Source organism: Geotrypetes seraphini, chromosome 8 (genome assembly GCF_902459505.1).
Source record: "Geotrypetes seraphini chromosome 8, aGeoSer1.1, whole genome shotgun sequence".
Taxonomy (NCBI): Eukaryota; Metazoa; Chordata; class Amphibia; order Gymnophiona; family Dermophiidae; genus Geotrypetes; species Geotrypetes seraphini.
The window spans coordinates 165,606,356-165,625,470 of record NC_047091.1 but is presented as its reverse complement, the minus strand read 5'-3'; the positions used below and the strand labels follow the sequence as shown (position 1 = coordinate 165,625,470).

At 41.7% G+C, this 19,115-nt stretch overlaps 1 protein-coding gene across 1 annotated transcript in view; it reads left to right on the top strand.

Moving 5' to 3' along the window:
• Positions 1-2,823: 2,823 nt before the first annotated feature.
• The window catches only part of FOXN4 (forkhead box N4), a 106,702-nt gene continuing 90,410 nt past the window's right edge, over positions 2,824-19,115 (top strand). The window contains exons 1-2 of the mRNA XM_033957269.1: positions 2,824-4,112; positions 4,696-4,784. Coding sequence (XP_033813160.1) covers positions 4,699-4,784 — 86 coding nt within the window. The 5' untranslated portion in view covers positions 2,824-4,112; positions 4,696-4,698. The remainder of the gene's footprint in view (positions 4,113-4,695; positions 4,785-19,115) is intronic.

Sequence of the window (19,115 nt, the reverse complement as noted above, 5' to 3'; positions counted from 1 at the left end):
AGTGCTGCACAGCAAATGTGCCAAAGTCCTTTAAATTCATACGGGTTTTGGATGTTCCTTCACTAACCAGTTAGCGCATCTACATTACTGTGTTCTAACTGGTTCCCATACAGATAATACATGAGTCCTTACTGCCTACAAAACAGATGGTGGTAAGTGCTCCAGCAGTAATTTTTCAAAAATGGCTGCATGCTGATGACAATATTAGCTGTTATCATGAACGTGTGTAATTCTCAACACCTTCAATAACCCCTCACTTCAAAGGATGTACATATTTAGACCCTCAGAAGTACCACCTAATACTCAAAAAGTTTCATTGTATTAGTTTCATTGTACTACTTCCTCACCGGATCTTCCAACTTCTAACAATTTTAGTGCATTTATTTAACCACTTTAAGTGTATATAGATGTTTAGGATACTTAGCTTATATTCGTGGTCCTATTTTCAGGGATTATACCACCAACATGTTTCACCCAAAGGGGTTTTCTCAAGGCTCATATCCCTGGTAATATGAACAAAATCACATTTGCCATCACTAAAGTGTTCTTCAAACAATAAAAACACATCTTATTAAAAGGTGACTATAGTATATAAATAGTATCATTACTCAGTCTTATCCACATACCTTTTTTAAGATTAACGCCTCTACAACCGACCACTGAAATTTATTTCAAAATGGCCACGGCGTCTTACTGCTAGCTTAAAATAGCCCTCCCAGAACAGCTGACAGTGACGACATCAAGACGGCACTATTGCCGAAAAAGGGTTTAAAAAAATTTTATGATTTAACGGATATAGTATCCACATGTTCATACTCCATAATTTTACTACCCCGACTTTTTGAGTATTAGGTGGTACTTCTGAGGTCTGCATATGTACATCCTTTGAAGTGAGGAGATTCAAGACAAGGTTGACAAGTTTCTGCTGAACCGGAATGTACGCAGGCGAGGCTGGTCTCATTTAGGGCACTGGTCTTTGACCTGGGGGCCGCTGCGTGAGCGGACTATTGGGCGCGATGGACCACTGGTCTGACCCAGCAGCGGCAATTCTTATGTTGAGAATTATACATGTTTATGATAACAGTTGAATGAATCATATTCTCTCATGAAAATTTCTTTAGCAAACATAGTGCTGTTTTGAAAGATGACAATATTAGCACACAACCATTAATGAAATTTAAAAAAATTGGGGTTTTTATGGCCTTGGTAAAAATGGCCTTTACTGGTGAAATGTGCGCTAAGGGCATTTGATAACACAGGTTAGTAAAAGGACCTCCTAGTGATTTATTAGCAGGATACATGTCACAATTAGACAGTTCAGTTCTATATAGTTAATACACTTCTCCCTCCATATTTGTGATGGTTAGGGGCGGAACAGACCCACGAATATGGAAAAACCGCAAATAACTTTTATATGTTTTTCGCATTTTTTATTTTTTTTTTTGTAACAGCCACTGTTAATAGTACTGAAATCGCAAATAACAAAAATACAGCTTCTTTCTTCCTGAAGACCCGAAGGCAGGGGGGAGGCAATGGAGAAATCATTGTCTTCTTGCTAGTAAAGCACAAAGAAAAGTCCGCTCAGAAGAGAAGCAGGGGGAAGCCCAGCGAAGGAAATTCCTGGGGCGGATACTGTGCGCGTGCGCTCTTTCGCAATTCTAGGCAGCAGCAGCCTTCCTTCTTCAAAATTGGCATTATTACTATTACTGCATTATATTTTCCTCCTGCTTTATAAGTGCGCCACTAGCTGCAGTGCTGCTTCTGTCTGCACACTTTATTTTCATTGAAAAGGGCCCGAGGCGGAAGAGCTCACAAGAGCTTGCCAAGCTTTTTATTTATTTAGGGCTCCTTTTACAAAGGTGCGCTAGCATTTTTAGCACATGCACCAGATTAGCGCGCACTAGCCGAAAAACTACCGCCTGCTCAAGAGGAGGCGGTAGCGGCTAGCGCAGGCGGCATTTTAGCGCGTGCTATTCTGCGCGTTAAGGCCCTAACGTGCCTTCGTAAAAGGAGCCCAAGTGTTTGGGGTTTTTTTTTTAATTTGCAGTTTGGCGAAATCACCGCGTACTTTTGTTTAATCGTATCTGAAGCTAGGAAGCAGCGTTTTTCTGTGTGAACGCTGGGAAGCGGCAAAATTTTTATCGGTACTGTACTTTACTAATGGATGATGTAATTTGGGAGGGGGAGGAGCCAGCATGCCAAAAATAGCGAATAAGTGAAACCGCGAGTTCTTAAACCAGAGGGAGAAGTGTATTTCAAACATAAAATTTCAAACATAAAACTGTGGCTTAACTACTGGTTCCGCCACAAATAAGTATCCATGCATTTAGTGGACATAAAGATTAGGGAAACGTGCCTTGAGACACAGGAAGAAGGAAACTGCAGGCAGCAAAAACAGATATGGCAATCTCTACCTGGAGAAATCCCAAATGTCTTAATTCACCTCTAGTGCTTCCTTGTATTGTAATGTTTATCTTAGGTAGTCCACAATGTACTAAACTGGTCTCCTTTGCTTACTGTACCTTTGTAGGCATATAGTGCGATGCACATATACCAGATTAGATTAAAAGACCATAAACCCGCAATTCCCCAAAGCAGTGACAGGACAGTGAAGTTGGGGGCGTTTCACGCCTCTCTCTTAAGGCAATGTGAAAGTGAATGTGGCACTAGTCCACTTCTTTCTATTTACAACTGCTAGTGAAAGCGACTTGCAGGGGGGCCCCGGGGGGGGGGGGCTCGTCATTGGCTCTCACTGCACTAATTTTGTGTGCATGTGTGCGCTTTCTTTTCTCCTTGAAACAATGAAAGTGTTACACAGACACACACACACTGCCCCTCCCCACCCCCACCCCGCGCCACCTTTCCCGCGAGGGCTATCCAGCAGCCGGGCTGAGGCGCGGGCCCAGCGGCGGGATGACAGGGAACGAGCCGGGCGGGCTTCACTCCGTCAGACCTCTGGCATTTGCCAAGCACTTCGCCGCACGGTGCAGCCGCGCCGAGGGCCCGGCGCCGAGGGAGAAGGCATCGCCGCCGAGCGCCCCTGAGGGGCAGAGGCAGCCCGCGCGCACGGCGGACGGAGCGCGAGGACGGCCGCCCGCCCAACTGCAAACTGACAATTCCAACGGCTCCTGCCACGGCCCCGCCGCGCGCGCTCGGCCCCCGAGGCGCAGCAGCCCTTCATTGACTGGCGGCGACCTGGGAAGGGGTGGGGGAGGAGGAGGAGGTGGGAGCTCGCGTGCAACGGTGTCCCCCCCACCCCTGGATTCAGTTTCGTTTCTCCTAGCGGCTCGCCGGCGTGCGGACCTCGGTTTCCCCGTCCCCCCCTCCCCCCCCCTCCGGAGGGACCCGACAGACTGAGGGAGAAGGAGACGGAGTGAAGCGGCGGCAGCGGTCGCGGGAGCTGCGAAAACTTTCTTAAAGGGACAGTAGCGCCGGCTGTTCGCCCGCTCTGCACGTTCCTCTCACTGCTTAGCATCACGAGGGGGTTTCGCTACTAGAGGGACGGTCTCCCCTCCCCCAAAAAATAAAACACCACCTTCTGTTTAAAAAAAAAGGTGACTCGAGAAACTGAACGTCTGCCGGCGAACTCTGCTGCCTTTTTTTTTTTTCTCTCTCTCTCTCGACGATTTACGTTTAAGGGGGATTTTGGACCTTGGTGTGGATGGAGAATTTTGTGACTGTAAAATAATTTGGAAAAGGGCCTTCTTTTCTCCATCAGCGAAAGTGGGGGAAGGGTCTCAGGTGTAAAGTAAAGCCCATTCCCCCCCCACCACCACACACACACCCCACTACTTTCCTCATCTCCATGAGCGTTAGGAGTGACAGGAAAAGCATACAGATTAGTTCCCCCAGCCTGTGACGAAGCATCGGGGCTTGTGGGACACGTTTTGATCAGAGCAAGAACAATCCCGGGGGAATATAAACTCACTCGGTTGGGAAATTCTCCAAATCCCCCAGTGACCCTGTCCTATAATTGACCCTGCCGGAGCCCTCGCTTGCACTGCGCATGCTCCAGGCTGGACAGCTCCTGAGAGGGAAATTTAAAAACGGTTTGGAGACAGAATTACAAAGAGGGATCCCCATAGTAGAAGCGAACAGCACATCTACTCCAGGTACTTTAGGATTTTTATTTCTGCTGTTATTACTGTATTTCCTTCTTATGTATTTCAAAAATCATACGAACGAAACCCCCACGTTTTCCCCAGTTTTGACCATTTAGCCAGTGGTTTGTAGAGCCCTGTCTGGGTTTTTACAGTTAACAGTGTTGAATGAAGTGTTGCTTTTTTTTTTTTTTTTTTTAGTGCAAGTCTTAACTTATTACATTTGCAAGAATGTTCATCTCTTTCAAAGGTTAATGTCGTTATGTTTTTTAATACATTGAAAAACCCCAGTAAAAAGTTTAGCTGCATTTTAAACTTTTTAAATCTAGATAGAAAATTGCATATTTTCATCAGAATTCTGCCATACATTTTTTGAATAAATATGCAAATTTTCAAATAATAATGCATTGTTTGTGGCTGCCCCTTGATAGTGAATACAACATCATATTAGCTTATGGTGCAATGTAACATTTAATAATGCACTATATCAGTCCTATTTTTTTACTTCATGCATGATTTTTCTTTGTTTCATTTCTTAGTAGTGCTGAAATGCTGGATAGCAGTTTCAAACAAAAATGTTTTCTCTTCTTCCCAGGACATGATAGAGAGTGATATATCAGCCATAATGTCAGGAATAATTCGAAATTCAGGCCAAACTCATCACTCCTCAGGTCAAGAGTATAGGTGAGCAATTTTATTTAAGCACATTAATCACTATGATATTTACAGTGCATTTATGTAATTATATGAATATAAATAAGCACATTCTTCATTATAGTTATAAAGAAGCAATGTTTTAAATCCAAGTTTGTTTTATGGTGGCTAATGATCTTAATGCCATTTCATGGCTCTTAAATCTGCTGCAGGCAGCGTTTCTGACAATGTGTTTCAAATCTTCCAGATGTTCCCAAACAAGATAGATTTCAATTTTCAACCAGTTTTTAGAAGGCACTTCTGAAATGTCTATTAGCAACACAGAGTATTATCTAGGACCAGGTCATAGTATTGTGACAAATTACTACATTTAAAACATATTTCTTCAGTTTAATTTCAATTTGTATACATTTGTGTGAAGGAATAACAATTAGAAACGTTCTTCTAATAGAAAATTGCTTAGTTCTTAAAGAGGTCCTTTTACTAAACTGTAACAAAAAGTGTGGATCTTTCCCCCAAGCTAAGGCCTATTTTTCCATTTTCCAAATTAATGGCCAGATGTTAATTTTGCCATTAGTATATAGCTGTTGAAAAAAATTAGCAAGTGAGCCCCTATCGCCTTCTATTTTGTAGGCAATAAGGGCTCCTGTGTTAATTCTGCCCTCAGACACACCCCCTTTTACAAAAAAATAAATTTTTGTGTGAACAAACTGGGGAATTCTATAAACGTGCATACACTAGGCACCCTAATTGCAGCCGCCTAGTGACGCCTTGCGGGATTGACGCCTATCTTTTATTTTTTAATTGGCGTGCTAATTGACCATGCCAGTGTTCAGTCAATCAAAAAAAAATTAATTGAGCAATTTAAGAGTTTGGCGCCAAACTCTTAGGACGTCTAGTGACACCTAAGTGAAGGCGCCCTTCCATTCCTAATGACGCCTATGTTAAAAAGTAGGTGTGGTTATGGTCAGAGAATAGGTGTGGCTGAGTTAGGCGTCGTTAGGTGTCAAACATAGGCACCACCAAATTAGGTGAGTGAAAAGCTGGCTTAATGAAGCGGCACCTATGACTAGGATGCCTAGTGACACCTAAGTCCACTTAGACGCTGCTAGGCGTGATTCTATAAACAACAGCTTTTTTTTTTTTTTAAATAATTTTATTATTTTAATAAAATACAATAGTGTAATACATTAGAATAATAACATGAACTATGACAAAGAAAACACTATCACAAGCAGAAAATATAGAACCATAACTATAACCCCTCCCATCCATCAATTATTAACACCATTTTTTTGATTGCGAACCGCACCAAGCAGAATGTAGGCACTGCTCGGCACCATTTATAGAATCTGGCCCAAAGAGCACATTTTACCACAGGATGCCTTTTTAACTTTTGATAAACACACACTAGTGCTTACCACAGCTTAGTTAAAGGGCTTCAAAGTATCTTATAAAACAACTTGTTTGACTGGCTACTTTCCTTTACATTAATCAGTAGTGGGCATAGAATTTTTGCAAGCCTTGGTAATATATATTATGAAACAAAACTATTAAAATGATGTAGCCATTAGTTGCATGTGTATGGTGCACGTGTCAGAATGTATTGCCGGTCTTTATTTAAATAAGGGTCTGATCACCCAGAAATAGTAGCTGTTTTAGCATGATTAGTTAGTGGCTTAGATAGAAGCAGAGGTGTCCGGTATTCTAAGGAAGGCAAACAATTACTGAAACTGTTAACTTCTCGTTATATCCCCTCAGTTCCTAAACAAACAAGGTACACTGTGTAGAAACTATTATGGCAAGAAAGTTTGTGAATGATTCCCCCCCCTAAAGTATTTTCCATGTTAGCAGTTTTTTGAGCTTTATTCATAAAGAAAGGATTCAGTTGTTAATAAAGGCTGTGTGTCTTTAGTGGCAATTCTGCGTTTGAGCTCTGTGAAATATAGCATTCTAACAAAGATGGTTTTGAGTAGAAAAGATATCTTCTTTTTTTATTCAAAGCAATTGACACATTTATTATTCCGTTTTATTATTATTAGATGCTTTTCACACTACTTTATTTGTTAATGAGGTCCAACAGTTTTTTTTTATCATGCACTAATTTAATTATTTGATTCATCAATGCTTTTAAAGTGCCAGAGTTTCTTGAATTGTTTATCAATATTCTAAGATAATTTACTTGTAATCTGATACAAACTGGCACCCAGAGCTGAAACACCATCACTGGCATCCATATTAGTTCATGAGAAAACACTTTGGATTATGTTAAAAAATCTTTTAGGTTGAATGATTTAAGAAAAGAATAGGCCTGTCAAATTCTATCAGCTCTATTTACTCTCCTGCTGTCATTATAGCCATGGACTGGAACCCACAGTCCTGAGTTCTCCATGGGGGAGCATCAAGGCTCCTTATAACGGGAAATAACCCTCCAATTAGCAAGAGAGAGGCTGCTGCTGACCATTTCTGCCTGTATTAAAATTTTTCCATTCTACATTTTTATTTTGTTGAGTGGGAACTTGGCCTCCTAGTAAGGATTAAAAGGAAATATTTCAAAGGGGTTTTATTATTAAATGAATAGATTTAAATCAGTGGTCTAAAACTCAAACCCTTTGCAGGGCCACATTTAGGATTTGTAGGTACTTGGAAGGCCTAAGAAAAAATAGTTAATGTCTTATTAAAGAAATGACAATTTTGCATGAGGTAAACTCTTTATAGTTTATAAATCTTTCCTTTTGGCTAAATCTTAATAATAATATTGTCATTTATAGCTAAAGAGACATATGATCAAGAAACTGTTTTATTTTACTTTTGTGATGATGATAAACATACCTGGCGGGCCGCATGTGGCCCCCGGACCGCGAGTTTGAGACCACTGATTTAAATGAAGCCATCTAGCCTTAGCAATCAATGCACATTATGAATTTTAAGATACTATTACCTATTTTAAAAATCATTTGATTCATTTAAGGGCTTTCTAATTAAACTTAAGATCTTAGGACCTGAGCTGTGAGGAAGTGATATGTTTTATAACACACTTATGTATTTATTAGCTCTTACCATTTCTAGTATGTGTAAATATATTATTTTTTGATGCAATATATTTGACATTGATATTTTACATATTTGATACCTGAGTACTCCATTTATTAAGGGGATAATTTTATAATATTATTATTATTATTATTATTATTATTATTATTATTTTTACACATCTAACCTAAACTAGTCTCATAAATAAATTATACACATAGATTAACTTTGCAAATTATCTTGAAAAACTACCTGTACAAAGTTGTGTGTGTTGGGGGAGGGGAGTAGGAGATGTACATATATTTTTTTCTTTGCTAATTTTATGTGTATGCTTTCAAATAGATTGTGCATAAATTCTAATCTCAACCAGATTCTACCCCCTCCTCCAAGGACAGCTTTCAGCCATGTGCATAAAACTGTGCACATAACAGGACCCGATTCTAAAATGGCACTCTTAAGTTAGGCAGTGGTAGGCGCTTTACTGCTGCCTAACTTAATTGTGTTTAATTAGTTGTGCTGATTTAAAACTAATTAAAACACTATAAAAAATTGAGGCACCTAAGGGCGCCTCCAAAAAGGCCACTTTTATCCAATCTACAGAGGCGCCGCGCCATATTATGCCTAATGCAGAGGTCTCAAAGTCCCTCCTTGAGAGCCGCAATCCAGTCGGGTTTTCAGGATTTCCCCAATGAATATGCATGAGATATATGTGCATGCACTGCTTTCAAATGCATATTCATTGGGGAAATCCTGAAAACCCGACTGGGTTGCGGCCCTCAAGGAGGGACTTTGAGATCCCTGGCCTAATGCAACTGTAGGCATTGTTAATGGTGGAGGTAGTGCTAGGTGTCATAAGGCACTTCCGTAGACGCGATTCTCATGAAAGGTAGGCACTGGAAATGTAGGCCTTTAAAACCCTGGCCTACATTTCTGGGGCTTACCTGTCACATAGCCGTGATACTGTAAACAGCACCGTTGCATGATTTACACATGATCAGCGGCTGTCTTTAAGTCAGTGGTCGATAACAGTGCCATTTACAGAATCTGGGCCACAAAGTATATAGACTGTATAAGCACAATATTATAAGAGCATATGTATATAATTTTATGTTTTATAATGGTTAGTCAGATTTCAAAGGGCAATTATGAGGGTAAAGCACAATTTTTTCCTGCCGAAGTCCTTTTGAAATAACTTTTTGAAAAGATTGAATTTGTTAATCCAAGAGATTATGGACTTTCCTCAGGTTCCACACAGTTTGATATAATAATGATTTTACTGATTTAGCTCTTTAGAATGACACTAATAATAACTTTTATTTGTATACCGCAATACCACAAGCAGTTCAGAGCGGTTTACAGAGGAAGAGACTGTACATATAAAGTGATGTTACCGAGAATATCGTCAAATACATTGGTAATTAATTTCAGTTACATTAGTGAGGCGAAGGCGATTGGGTATAACCAGAAATATGTCGGAGATATAGCAGGTAATGCAAAGATATAGCAGGGGAGGAAGGAGTCAGAGAAATTTATCAAGGAGATAGGTTTTGACTGATTTCCTGAAGGATTGGTAGGAGGGGGCACATGAAATGAGGGTAGCTAGACAATTATTCCATTTGCCAGCTTGGAATGACAGTGTTCTATCAAGAAATCTCTTGTATACACAACCCTTCAAGGAGGGGAAGGCACAACCCTTCAAGGAGGGGAAGGCAAATAGATGGGCATTATGTGTGCGAGTGGTGCCAGGAAACACAAAGTGGTGCGATAGTAAATTGGGGATGAACCAGTTATGGTTTTGAAGCAGAGGCAGGCGAACTTGAAGATGACCCTTGCCTCCATTGGCAACCAGTGAAGTTTTCTGTAGAACGGGCTAACATGGTCTGACTTTTTGAGACCATAAATGAGACGGGCGGCGGTATTTTGGATGATTCTCAGACGTTTGATGGTTTTCTTGAAGAATCCCAAATATATGATATTGCAGTAATCCAAGGTGCTCAAGATTAGGGACTGAACTAATAATTAAAGCACTCCTAATAAGAGAGAAGATACAGACTCTTTAGGTAACATTTATTTATTTAATTTGTTTTCTATCCTGTTTCCCCAAAGAGCTCAGACCGGGTTACAGGTTAAACATACATAAAATACAATTAACAGGTTACAAAATGACATAATTACAGTACAAGTTTATTACAGCGCTTACAATGTAAATACACATTTATAACATTTTTCAGTGTTTTAATGGATGCAATAGAAATGTTACTTAGATATGCTCCTGACCTTGATCTACTTTTCTGGAACACAATTTCTTTCCATTCTACATGTCAGAAGATTTTCATGTAATTTTACAATGTTTAATTCATTTCTGCTAAACTGTTGTATATGGAAGATAACTATAGCATTAATATTAGCATGAGATGTGATATCTATTCAGTTGAAGTAACTAGCATTTTATTATATAGTTTGCTAGAAAAGGCTAATGGTCCTATAATGTTCTAGGATTTTAAAAAAACCAAACAGCTAACAACTAACTGATAAAATATGTAACTACTGTAGATAATACAAATAGATGCTAAATTATGATGGATTATATTATTTCCTGGCTGAATATCGTCAACCTATCGCATTCCACTGCGACTGTTCCTGACGCCATCAAACATGCTGTAGTTATGCCGCTCCTGAAAAAGCCATCGTTGGACCCTACCTGCCCTTTCAATTATCGTCCTATCTACCTTCTCTCCTTCTTATCCAAATTACTAGAATGAGCTGTCCACTGCCGTTGTCTTGACTTTCTTTTGACACGAGCTGTCCTCAACCCCCTTCAATCGGGTTTCAACCTCCTTCACTGCATGAAAACGCCTTTGCTAAAGTCTCCAATGACCTTGCTCCTAGCCAAGTCCAAAGGACTCTACTCTATCCTTATCCTCATTGATTTTTCTGCGGCATTTGACATCGTAGATCACTGCCTACTCATTGAAATGCTGTCCTCGCTTCGGTTTCAGGACTCTGTATCTTTCCCGCAGCACCTTTAGCTTAAACTCTGGAGGATCCTCCTCCACTGCCTTTCCGCTATTGGTTGGCGTACCTCGGGGATCTGTCATGGGACCTCTTCTTTTCTCCATCTACACTTCTTCTCTCAGGGCTCTAATTTCATCCCATGGGTTCCAGTACTACCTTTATGCTGATGACTCACAAATCTACCTCTCCTTCCCTGAAATTTCTATAGGAATCCAGGCCTGAGTCTCGGCCTGCCTTTCTGACGTTGTTACCTGGATGTCTCACCACCATCTAAAATTAGGCATGGCCAAGGCTGAACTTCTTATCCTTCCTCTTAAACCCACTTTTTCCCTTCCCCTGTAGCAGTGGAAAATATCCTCATCCTCCCTGTCTCGTTGGCTTGCAACCTTAGAGTCATCTTTGACTTGTCACTCTCCTCCTCTCACAACCAACAGAGTGCCAAAACTTGTTGTTTCTTTCTCTATAATATTGCTAAAAGCCATCCTTTCCTTTCTGAACACGCTGCCAAAACCCTGATTCACGCACGCCCTCATCACCTCTTGTCTGGATTACTGCAATGTGCTTCTCACTAGCCTACCACTATGCCATATCTCTCCACTTCAGTCTGTTCAAAATGTTGCTGTATATCTCATATTTCACCAGGGTCATTTTATCCATATTATTCCTCTCCTCAGACCACTTCACTGTCTCCCAGTCCATCTCTGCATACAGTTCAACTCCTCTTACAGATGTTCAAGTTACTTGCTCTGCAGCTTCTCAGTATCTCTCCTCTCTTGTTACTCCCTACACTCCCCAATGGGAACTCCGCTCATCAGACAAGTCTCTCCTCTCTGTACCCTTCTCCTCTACCGCCAACTCCCATCTCTGTCCCTTCTACCTTGCTGTGCTGCATGCTTGGAACAACCTGCATGGCTCGCTATGTCAAGCTCCATCTCTGGTAATATTCAAAGCCAGACTAAAACCTCACTTATTTGAAGCTGCATTTAAACACTTACCCAACCATCATATCTGTCTGTCATTCCCTTAATGGTCCACTACCACCTTTAGCCCCCTCTGTGTGTTTGTCATAATTAGATTGTAAGCTCTGAACAGGGACCATCTCGTCCATGTACAATGAACAGTGCTGCGTGCGCCTGGTAGCACTATGGAAATAATAAATTGTTGTTATTGTTGAATTTCAGTAAAATCCAACAAACAAAAGAAAGCAAATGGGGAGTGGGATAAAACAAGTTAACCTTCAGATGGCCTATTACACTATAAGGACATTACATATATTTGTAAAATAGGATTTTTTCATTCATGTATTTTATATGTATTTTATTTTGAGTTTATATAAATAAATATTGGTTATCTTAAGGTTGATGTGTTCATTCCCACTCCCTACTTGCTTTCTTTTGCATATAAGTGTCAAAGCAATTTTAAAAAAGAGGGCTGTTTACACATGGTGATGCTCAATGTTTATTTACATTGCCAGGAGATAGGAAGGGAAAGAGAGGGCATGGTTGAGCTGGGCCTAACATATCAACATGGATTCCCCATCTTATGAGGGGAATCCAATAGTTTAAAAAAATGTAAATGACAGAATTTACATCTGACACCAGGCACACCTGCTGTAAGGAGCAAGTGCCAATGCAAAGGTCTGGTCCCCCCACCCTAGGAAATTATAGACCAATAAACCTGACTTCAGTGCTGGGAAAAATAGTGGACTCTATTATAAAGAAAAAAATACAAAATACATAGAAAAACCTTGTTTAATGGGACTGAGTCAGCATGGTTTCAGCCAAGGGAAGTCTTGCCTCACCAATTTGCTCCATTTTTTTTGAAGGCGTGAGTAAACATGTGGATAAAGGTGAGCCAGTTGATGCAGTGTATTTAGATTTTCAGAAAGCTTTTTATAAAGTTCATCATGAGAGACTCCTGAGAAAATAAAAAAAAAGTCATGGGATAGGAGGCAATGTTCTTTTGTGGATTAGGAATAGGTTATTGGACAGAAAAGAGAGGGTAGGGTTAAATGATGAAGGGTGAATAGTAAAATACTACAGGGGTCTGTACTGGGACCGGTGCTACTTATAAAAGATCTTGAGATCTGAATGACAAGCAAGGTGATTACATTTACAGAAGACACAAAACAATTCAAAGTTGTTAAAATACATACAGACTGTGAAAAGTTGCAGGAAGACCTTAGGAAATTGGAAGACTGGACATCCTAATGAGAGATGAAATTTAATGTGGAAAAATGCAAAATGATACACATTGGAAAGATTAATCAAGATCATAGTTATCCCAGGATAAGCAGGCAGCATATTCTCAACATGTGGGTGACGTCATCCATGGAGCCCCATAGCAGACAGCCTCGTAAGCAGACTTTCTCGTAGAACTTTCAAAGAGTTCATAAGTGCTGCACCACCAAACGTAGGTCATGCGTCTCCTGTGAGGTACCTCAGTTCTCAGTTTTCCATGGAGCCAGAAGCACTTGTTTCTCAGCTCTGCTGATTTTTGAGTTGCCTTCTTGCACCGCAGCTTTCTCTTTTTATTTATTTTTGACAATCTAAATCTTAGCATAATATACACCAGGGATCTCAAAGTCCCTCCTTGAGGGCCGCAATCCATTCGGGTTTTCAGGATTTCCCCAGTGAATATGCATTGAAAGCAGTGCATGCACATAGATCTCATGCATATTCATTGGGGAAATCCTGAAAACCTGACTGGATTGCGGCCCTCAAGGAGGGACTTTGAGACCCCTGATATACACCTTCATCCATCAGACTTCTTTCCTCCCTATAGGAGGGCGGCTCCATCACTTTTACCAACAGTGGGAGTGGATTACTTCAGACCTCTGGGTTCTCACCATCATTCGAGAGGGCTACTCGCGTCAATTTCTTCAAATTCCACTAGATCTCCCTCCAAGAGAGTTTCCTTCCAGCATGTTGCAACTTCCCCTTCTTCTATAGGAGGCTCAGGCTCTTCTTCGCCTCCGAGCAGTCGAGGAGGTTCCCTTGACCCAACGGGACACGGGCTTTTATTCCCGTTACTTTCTAGTCCCAAAGAAGACAGGAGATTTGCAACCTATCTTGGACATCAGAGCTCTCAACAAATTTCTTGTCAAAGAAAAGTTTCGAATGCTCTCTCTTCCTACCCTCTATCCCCTGATGGATCAAGGAGATTGGTTATGCTCTCTGGATTTCAAAGAGGCTTACACTCATATTCCAATTCATCTAGCCTCTCACAGATTCCTAAGGTTTTGGGTGGGGAACCTTCATCTTCAATACCGAGTCCTCCCTTTCGGCCTCACATCATTCCCCAGAGTCTTCACCAAATGCCTGGTGGTGGTGGCTGCAGCCCTGCGGACGCAGGGTCTTCATGTTTTTCCACATCTGGATGACTGGCTCATCAAAGCATCTTCTCAACAGGAGGTTATTTTAGCGACCCAACGGACTATAGCGTTTCTCCAAAATCTTGGGTTCAAAATCAATTTTCCAAAGTCCCAATTATGTCCCTCCCAAAATCTACATTTTATTGGAGCCATCCTGGACACTCTTCAGCTCAGAGCATTCCTGCCTCAACCATGTCAATATGCTCTCATTCACCTTTGTCAACAAGTTTCTTCCCTCGAGTCACTCTTGGCAAGGCACATGATGCTTCTTCTCAGACACATGGCCTCTACAGTTCATGTGACTCCTTTTGCCAGACTTCACCTCAGAATTCCTCAGTGGACCCTGGCATCTCAATGGCAGCAAGCTTCTGACCCACTCTCTCAACACATTACGGTGACTCCTTCGTTGAGGCAGTCTCTCCACTGGTGATGCTCTCTTCCAATCTTTCCAGAGGTTTCTTATTTCATACACTTCCCCATCAGAAGGTTCTGATGACAGATTCCTCAACCTACGCTTGGGGGGCTCATCTCAAAGGTCTCCATACTCAAGGTCATTGGTCCAACACGGATCATCAATATCACATCAATCTGTTGGAACTCAGAGAGATCTTCAATACTCTCAAAGCTTTTCAGCATCTGTTTTATGACCAGGTGGTCCTCATTCGCACAGACAACCAAGTCGCCGTGTATTATGTCAACAAGCAGGGAGGAACGGGATCTCTCCCTCTTTGTCAAGAAGCTCTGAAGTTCTGGAATTGGGCAATCCTTCACAACATCTTCCTGAGAACTGTCTACATTCAGGGGCAGCAAAACTGTCTGGCAGACAAATTGAGTCATCTTCTACAACCTCATGAATGGACACTCAATTCCTCGCCTCTACATCACATTTTTGCTCAATGGGAAACTCCTCAGATATACCTCTTTGCGTCTCCCCACAACAACAAGCTGCCTCAGTTCTGCTCCAGGATATACTCTCCTCATCGCCTCGAGGCAGATGCTTTCCTTGTGGATTGGACGAATCAGTTTCTCTATGTATTCCCTCCATTCCCTCTGATTCTCAAGACTTGTCAAACTCAAGAGGGAACACGCCACTATGATTCTGATAGCTCCTCTGTGGCCCAGACAACCATGGTACTCTCTTCTACTTCAACTCAGCACCAGGGAGCCTCTACTTCTACCAGTATTTCCCTCTCTGCTTACACAGAGTCATGGGTCTCTCTCCATCCCAACCTGCAGTCTCTACACTTAACAGCGTGGTACCTCTCAACCTAACTGCCACTCTACAGTTCTCTTAATCTGTACAGGACATTCTAGAGGCTTCCAGGAAGCCGTCCACTAGGCAGTGTTACACCCAGAATGGACTAGATTTTCTACTTGGTGTACTACTCATCACAAGGAGCTGCAGTCTACCTCCTTGTCTTCAGTTTTAGATTACCTGCTACACTTATCTCACTCTGGCCTCAAATCCACATCTATTAGAGTCCATCTGAGTGCAATTGCTGCTTTTCATCAGCCTATCGAAGGGAAACCCCTTTCTGTTCATCCTGTGGTTTCCAGGTTTATGAAAGGACTTTTCAATGTCAAACCACCTCTTAAGCCGCCTCCAGTGGTTTGGGATCTCAATCTTGTTTTTACTCACTTGATAAAGCTTCCATTCAAACCAAAAGATTCAACTCATCTCAAATATCTCATTTGGAAAGTGGTGTTTCTCATTGCACTCACCTCTGCTAGACGAGTCAGTGAACTCTAAGCTCTAGTGGCAGATCCACCTTTCAGTTTTCCATCATGACAAGGTGGTCCTTTGTACTCATCCAAAATTCTTACCTAAAGTGGTTTCAGAATTTCACCTCAATCAATCCATTGTTCTTCCAGTATTTTTTCCAAAGCCTCATTCTCATCCTGGAGAACTAGCGACTCTAACCTCACCAATCTCTCTGAGAACATCTCTTCATGTATATCGAACCTCCAATCCTGGGCCCTCACCGTACAAATGAAATTAAACGAGACCAAAACAAACCTCCTTTGCTCGGCCCAAAATTAGATCAGCTACCCACCCTCATCTCACTGTCCTCTGGCACCACATTGCAGCTTGAACACTCATGCAAAGTTCTGGGCATCATCATTGATTCCACACTGTCCTTCAATGACCATCTTAATTCCTTAGTTAAAAAAATGCTTTTTCAATCTTCACATGTTAAGGAAAGTGAGATCCTGCTTCCATCATCATCACTTTGTTGTCCTTGTACAATCCATCATTCTTTCCAGACTGGATTACTGTAACTCCATCTACATAAGCCTGACAAAGAAAAGTCTTCATAGACTCCAGCGGATCCAGAACACTGCGGCTAAACTAATCTTCGCAAAAAGCAAATTTGACCACGTCTCCCCGTTTCTGTCTAAACTTCACTGGCTCCCAGTAATCCTTAGGGTTCACTACAAATGCACCTGCCTAACCTTTGAAGTTTAGGTAGAGACAATGCATAAGTACAAATATGAACCCCAGAAGCACACTTTGAGCCAAAAGTAATGGAGAGGTAATCTGACAAGCAGATTTTAGGCCTGCAAGCCAGTGAGGTCGCATAAGGCGCTTGTCTTCCCCTCTACACAGTCGGGGGTCACCACTGAAGTAGGCCGCTGTCTAGGCCTACCTCGAAATGGAGACCTCACACACTATACACTGATTTCAATAAAAGTATATTTATTAGCAAATCAGTAACAGCTTACAAGAATAAATCATTCAGTATATAGAGTAACAGAATGTGATCTTCAGGCCTGAGGATCCTCTGATGTCTGTTCTGCTTACTTCCGCTTACAGGCCTGTTTTTATACATTTCTTGGTGGTCAACAACCCGTTGGCCTAAATCACATGATATATCTTTATTGGTTATTTTCTTATACATCATTAATAATAATAATAATAATAATATTTTATTTTGTATACCGCCATACCCAGGGAGTTCAAGGCGGTTCACAACAGGTAGATGAATTACATACAGTGCGATTCGAAAAAAGAAGAACATAACAAGGCAATCGTGGGGACGAACTCGTTTACATAAACGATTTAGGAGGGGGAAGGGCTAAATACGGGATACATACAGTGTGCTGCAGTAGGATACAATACGGGATACATACAGAGTGCTGCAGTAGGATACAATAGAGTTTAAGAGAGGAAATTAGATAAGAGCATATTAGATGGAAACAGGGGGGGGGGCAACCAACTTGGAGGGGGGGGGTGGGAAAGTAAGGGGGGGAGAGGGGAGAGGAGGGTTTAGATGGGGGAAGGGGGGGCTAAGGGATAGGTCTGTTGCAAAGGAGGGGTTTCATCAGTTTTCTAAGGAGGAGAGGGGGTAGCGTTACGGCGGAAGAGGGGAGCGTTAGGGATTTGGTCCGTTAAAAAGTAGAGTTTTGAGCTTTTTTCTGAAGGGGAGGTATGAATAGCTGTCAAGTATGATTTGGGCGAGCCATGAGTTTAGTTTGGCCGCTTGGAAATAGAAGGTTCGTTCGAGGAATCTTTTAAGGTGACACGATTTCAGTGAGGGAAAAGCGAATAGAGTTGTTCTGCGGGGGCTCTTCTTATTATAGTTCAGGTTGAAGTGGGGGTAAAGATAGGCTGGTGACATACCAGAAACGGTTTTGTAGCAGATGCAAGAGAACTTAAATAGGACTCTGGATTCGAATGGCAGCCAGTGCAGCTTGTGGTAGAAAGGGGATATGTGATCCCATTTCTTCAGGCCAAAGATAAGGCGGATGGCGGTATTTTGGACCAGTCTCAGCTTTCTGGTGATTTTCTTGAAGGCGCCTAGATAAATGATGTTACAGTAGTCCAGGACACTAAGAATGGAAGATTGGACCAGCAGACGAAAGGAGGCGTCATCAAAGTATTTTTTAATGGTGCGGAGTTTCCAGAGCACCGAGATGCTTTTCTTAAATACTAGGTCGGTGTGTTTCTCCAGTGTGAGATGCTTGTCTAAAGTGACACCTAGTATTTTTAGTGATTGCTCAATAGAATAGTCAAGACCATTGATGTGTATCGTGGTTTCCTTAATTTTGTCATTTGGGGATGCTAAGAAGAGTTTGGTTTTTTCTGGGTTTAGCTTTAGTCTAAACGCTGACATCCAAAGTTCGATCTGATTTAGGGTGAAAGATAGCGAATTTAGAAACTCTGAGGTAAAGTAAGAGAGCGGAATGATTATTGTGATGTCGTCTGCGTAGATGAAAAATTTGAGCTTTAAGCTTTGTAGGAGATTTCCTAGGGAGACAAGGTAGATGTTAAATAGGGTGGGGGATAGGGGGGAGCCTTGTGGGACTCCACAGGGGTTGTCCCAGCTGTAGGAGGTAGTATCGTCTTTGAACACCTTGTAGGTTCTTGTTGAAAGAAATCCATGGAACCAATTGAGAACGTGACCTGAGATTCCAATAGAAGTCAGACAGTCTAGTAGAGTGGCGTGGTCAACCAAGTCAAATGCGCTACTTAGATCGAGTTGCAGTATTAGAGCACAAGAGCCTTGGCTGAATAGTTGATGAAGGTAATCGAGCAGGGAAGCTAAAATTGTTTCAGTACTGTGGCCTGACCGAAAGCCGGATTGGTTGTCGTGCAAGATGTTGTGTTTTTCTAAGTATGTGGTGAGTTCGGTGTTTACTATCCCTTCTGCTATTTTGGTAACCAGGGGGATGTTGGCGATAGGTCTAAAGTTGGAGGCCGTGTTGGAAGGCTCTTTAGTATTTTTCTTAATTGGTGTAATCAAAATGTGCCCTTGTTCTACTGGGAACTTCCCCGAGGATAGTAGGGAGTTGATCCAAGTCAGCATTTTGGCCTTAAAATTGACTGGGGCCGATTTCATGATATTAGGGGGGCAGGTGTCCAGTCTACAGTAGGAGTTGGCATACTTATTGTAGTGTTTACTAAAAGTTTGCCAGTCTATGGGTAAGAATGTGTTCCA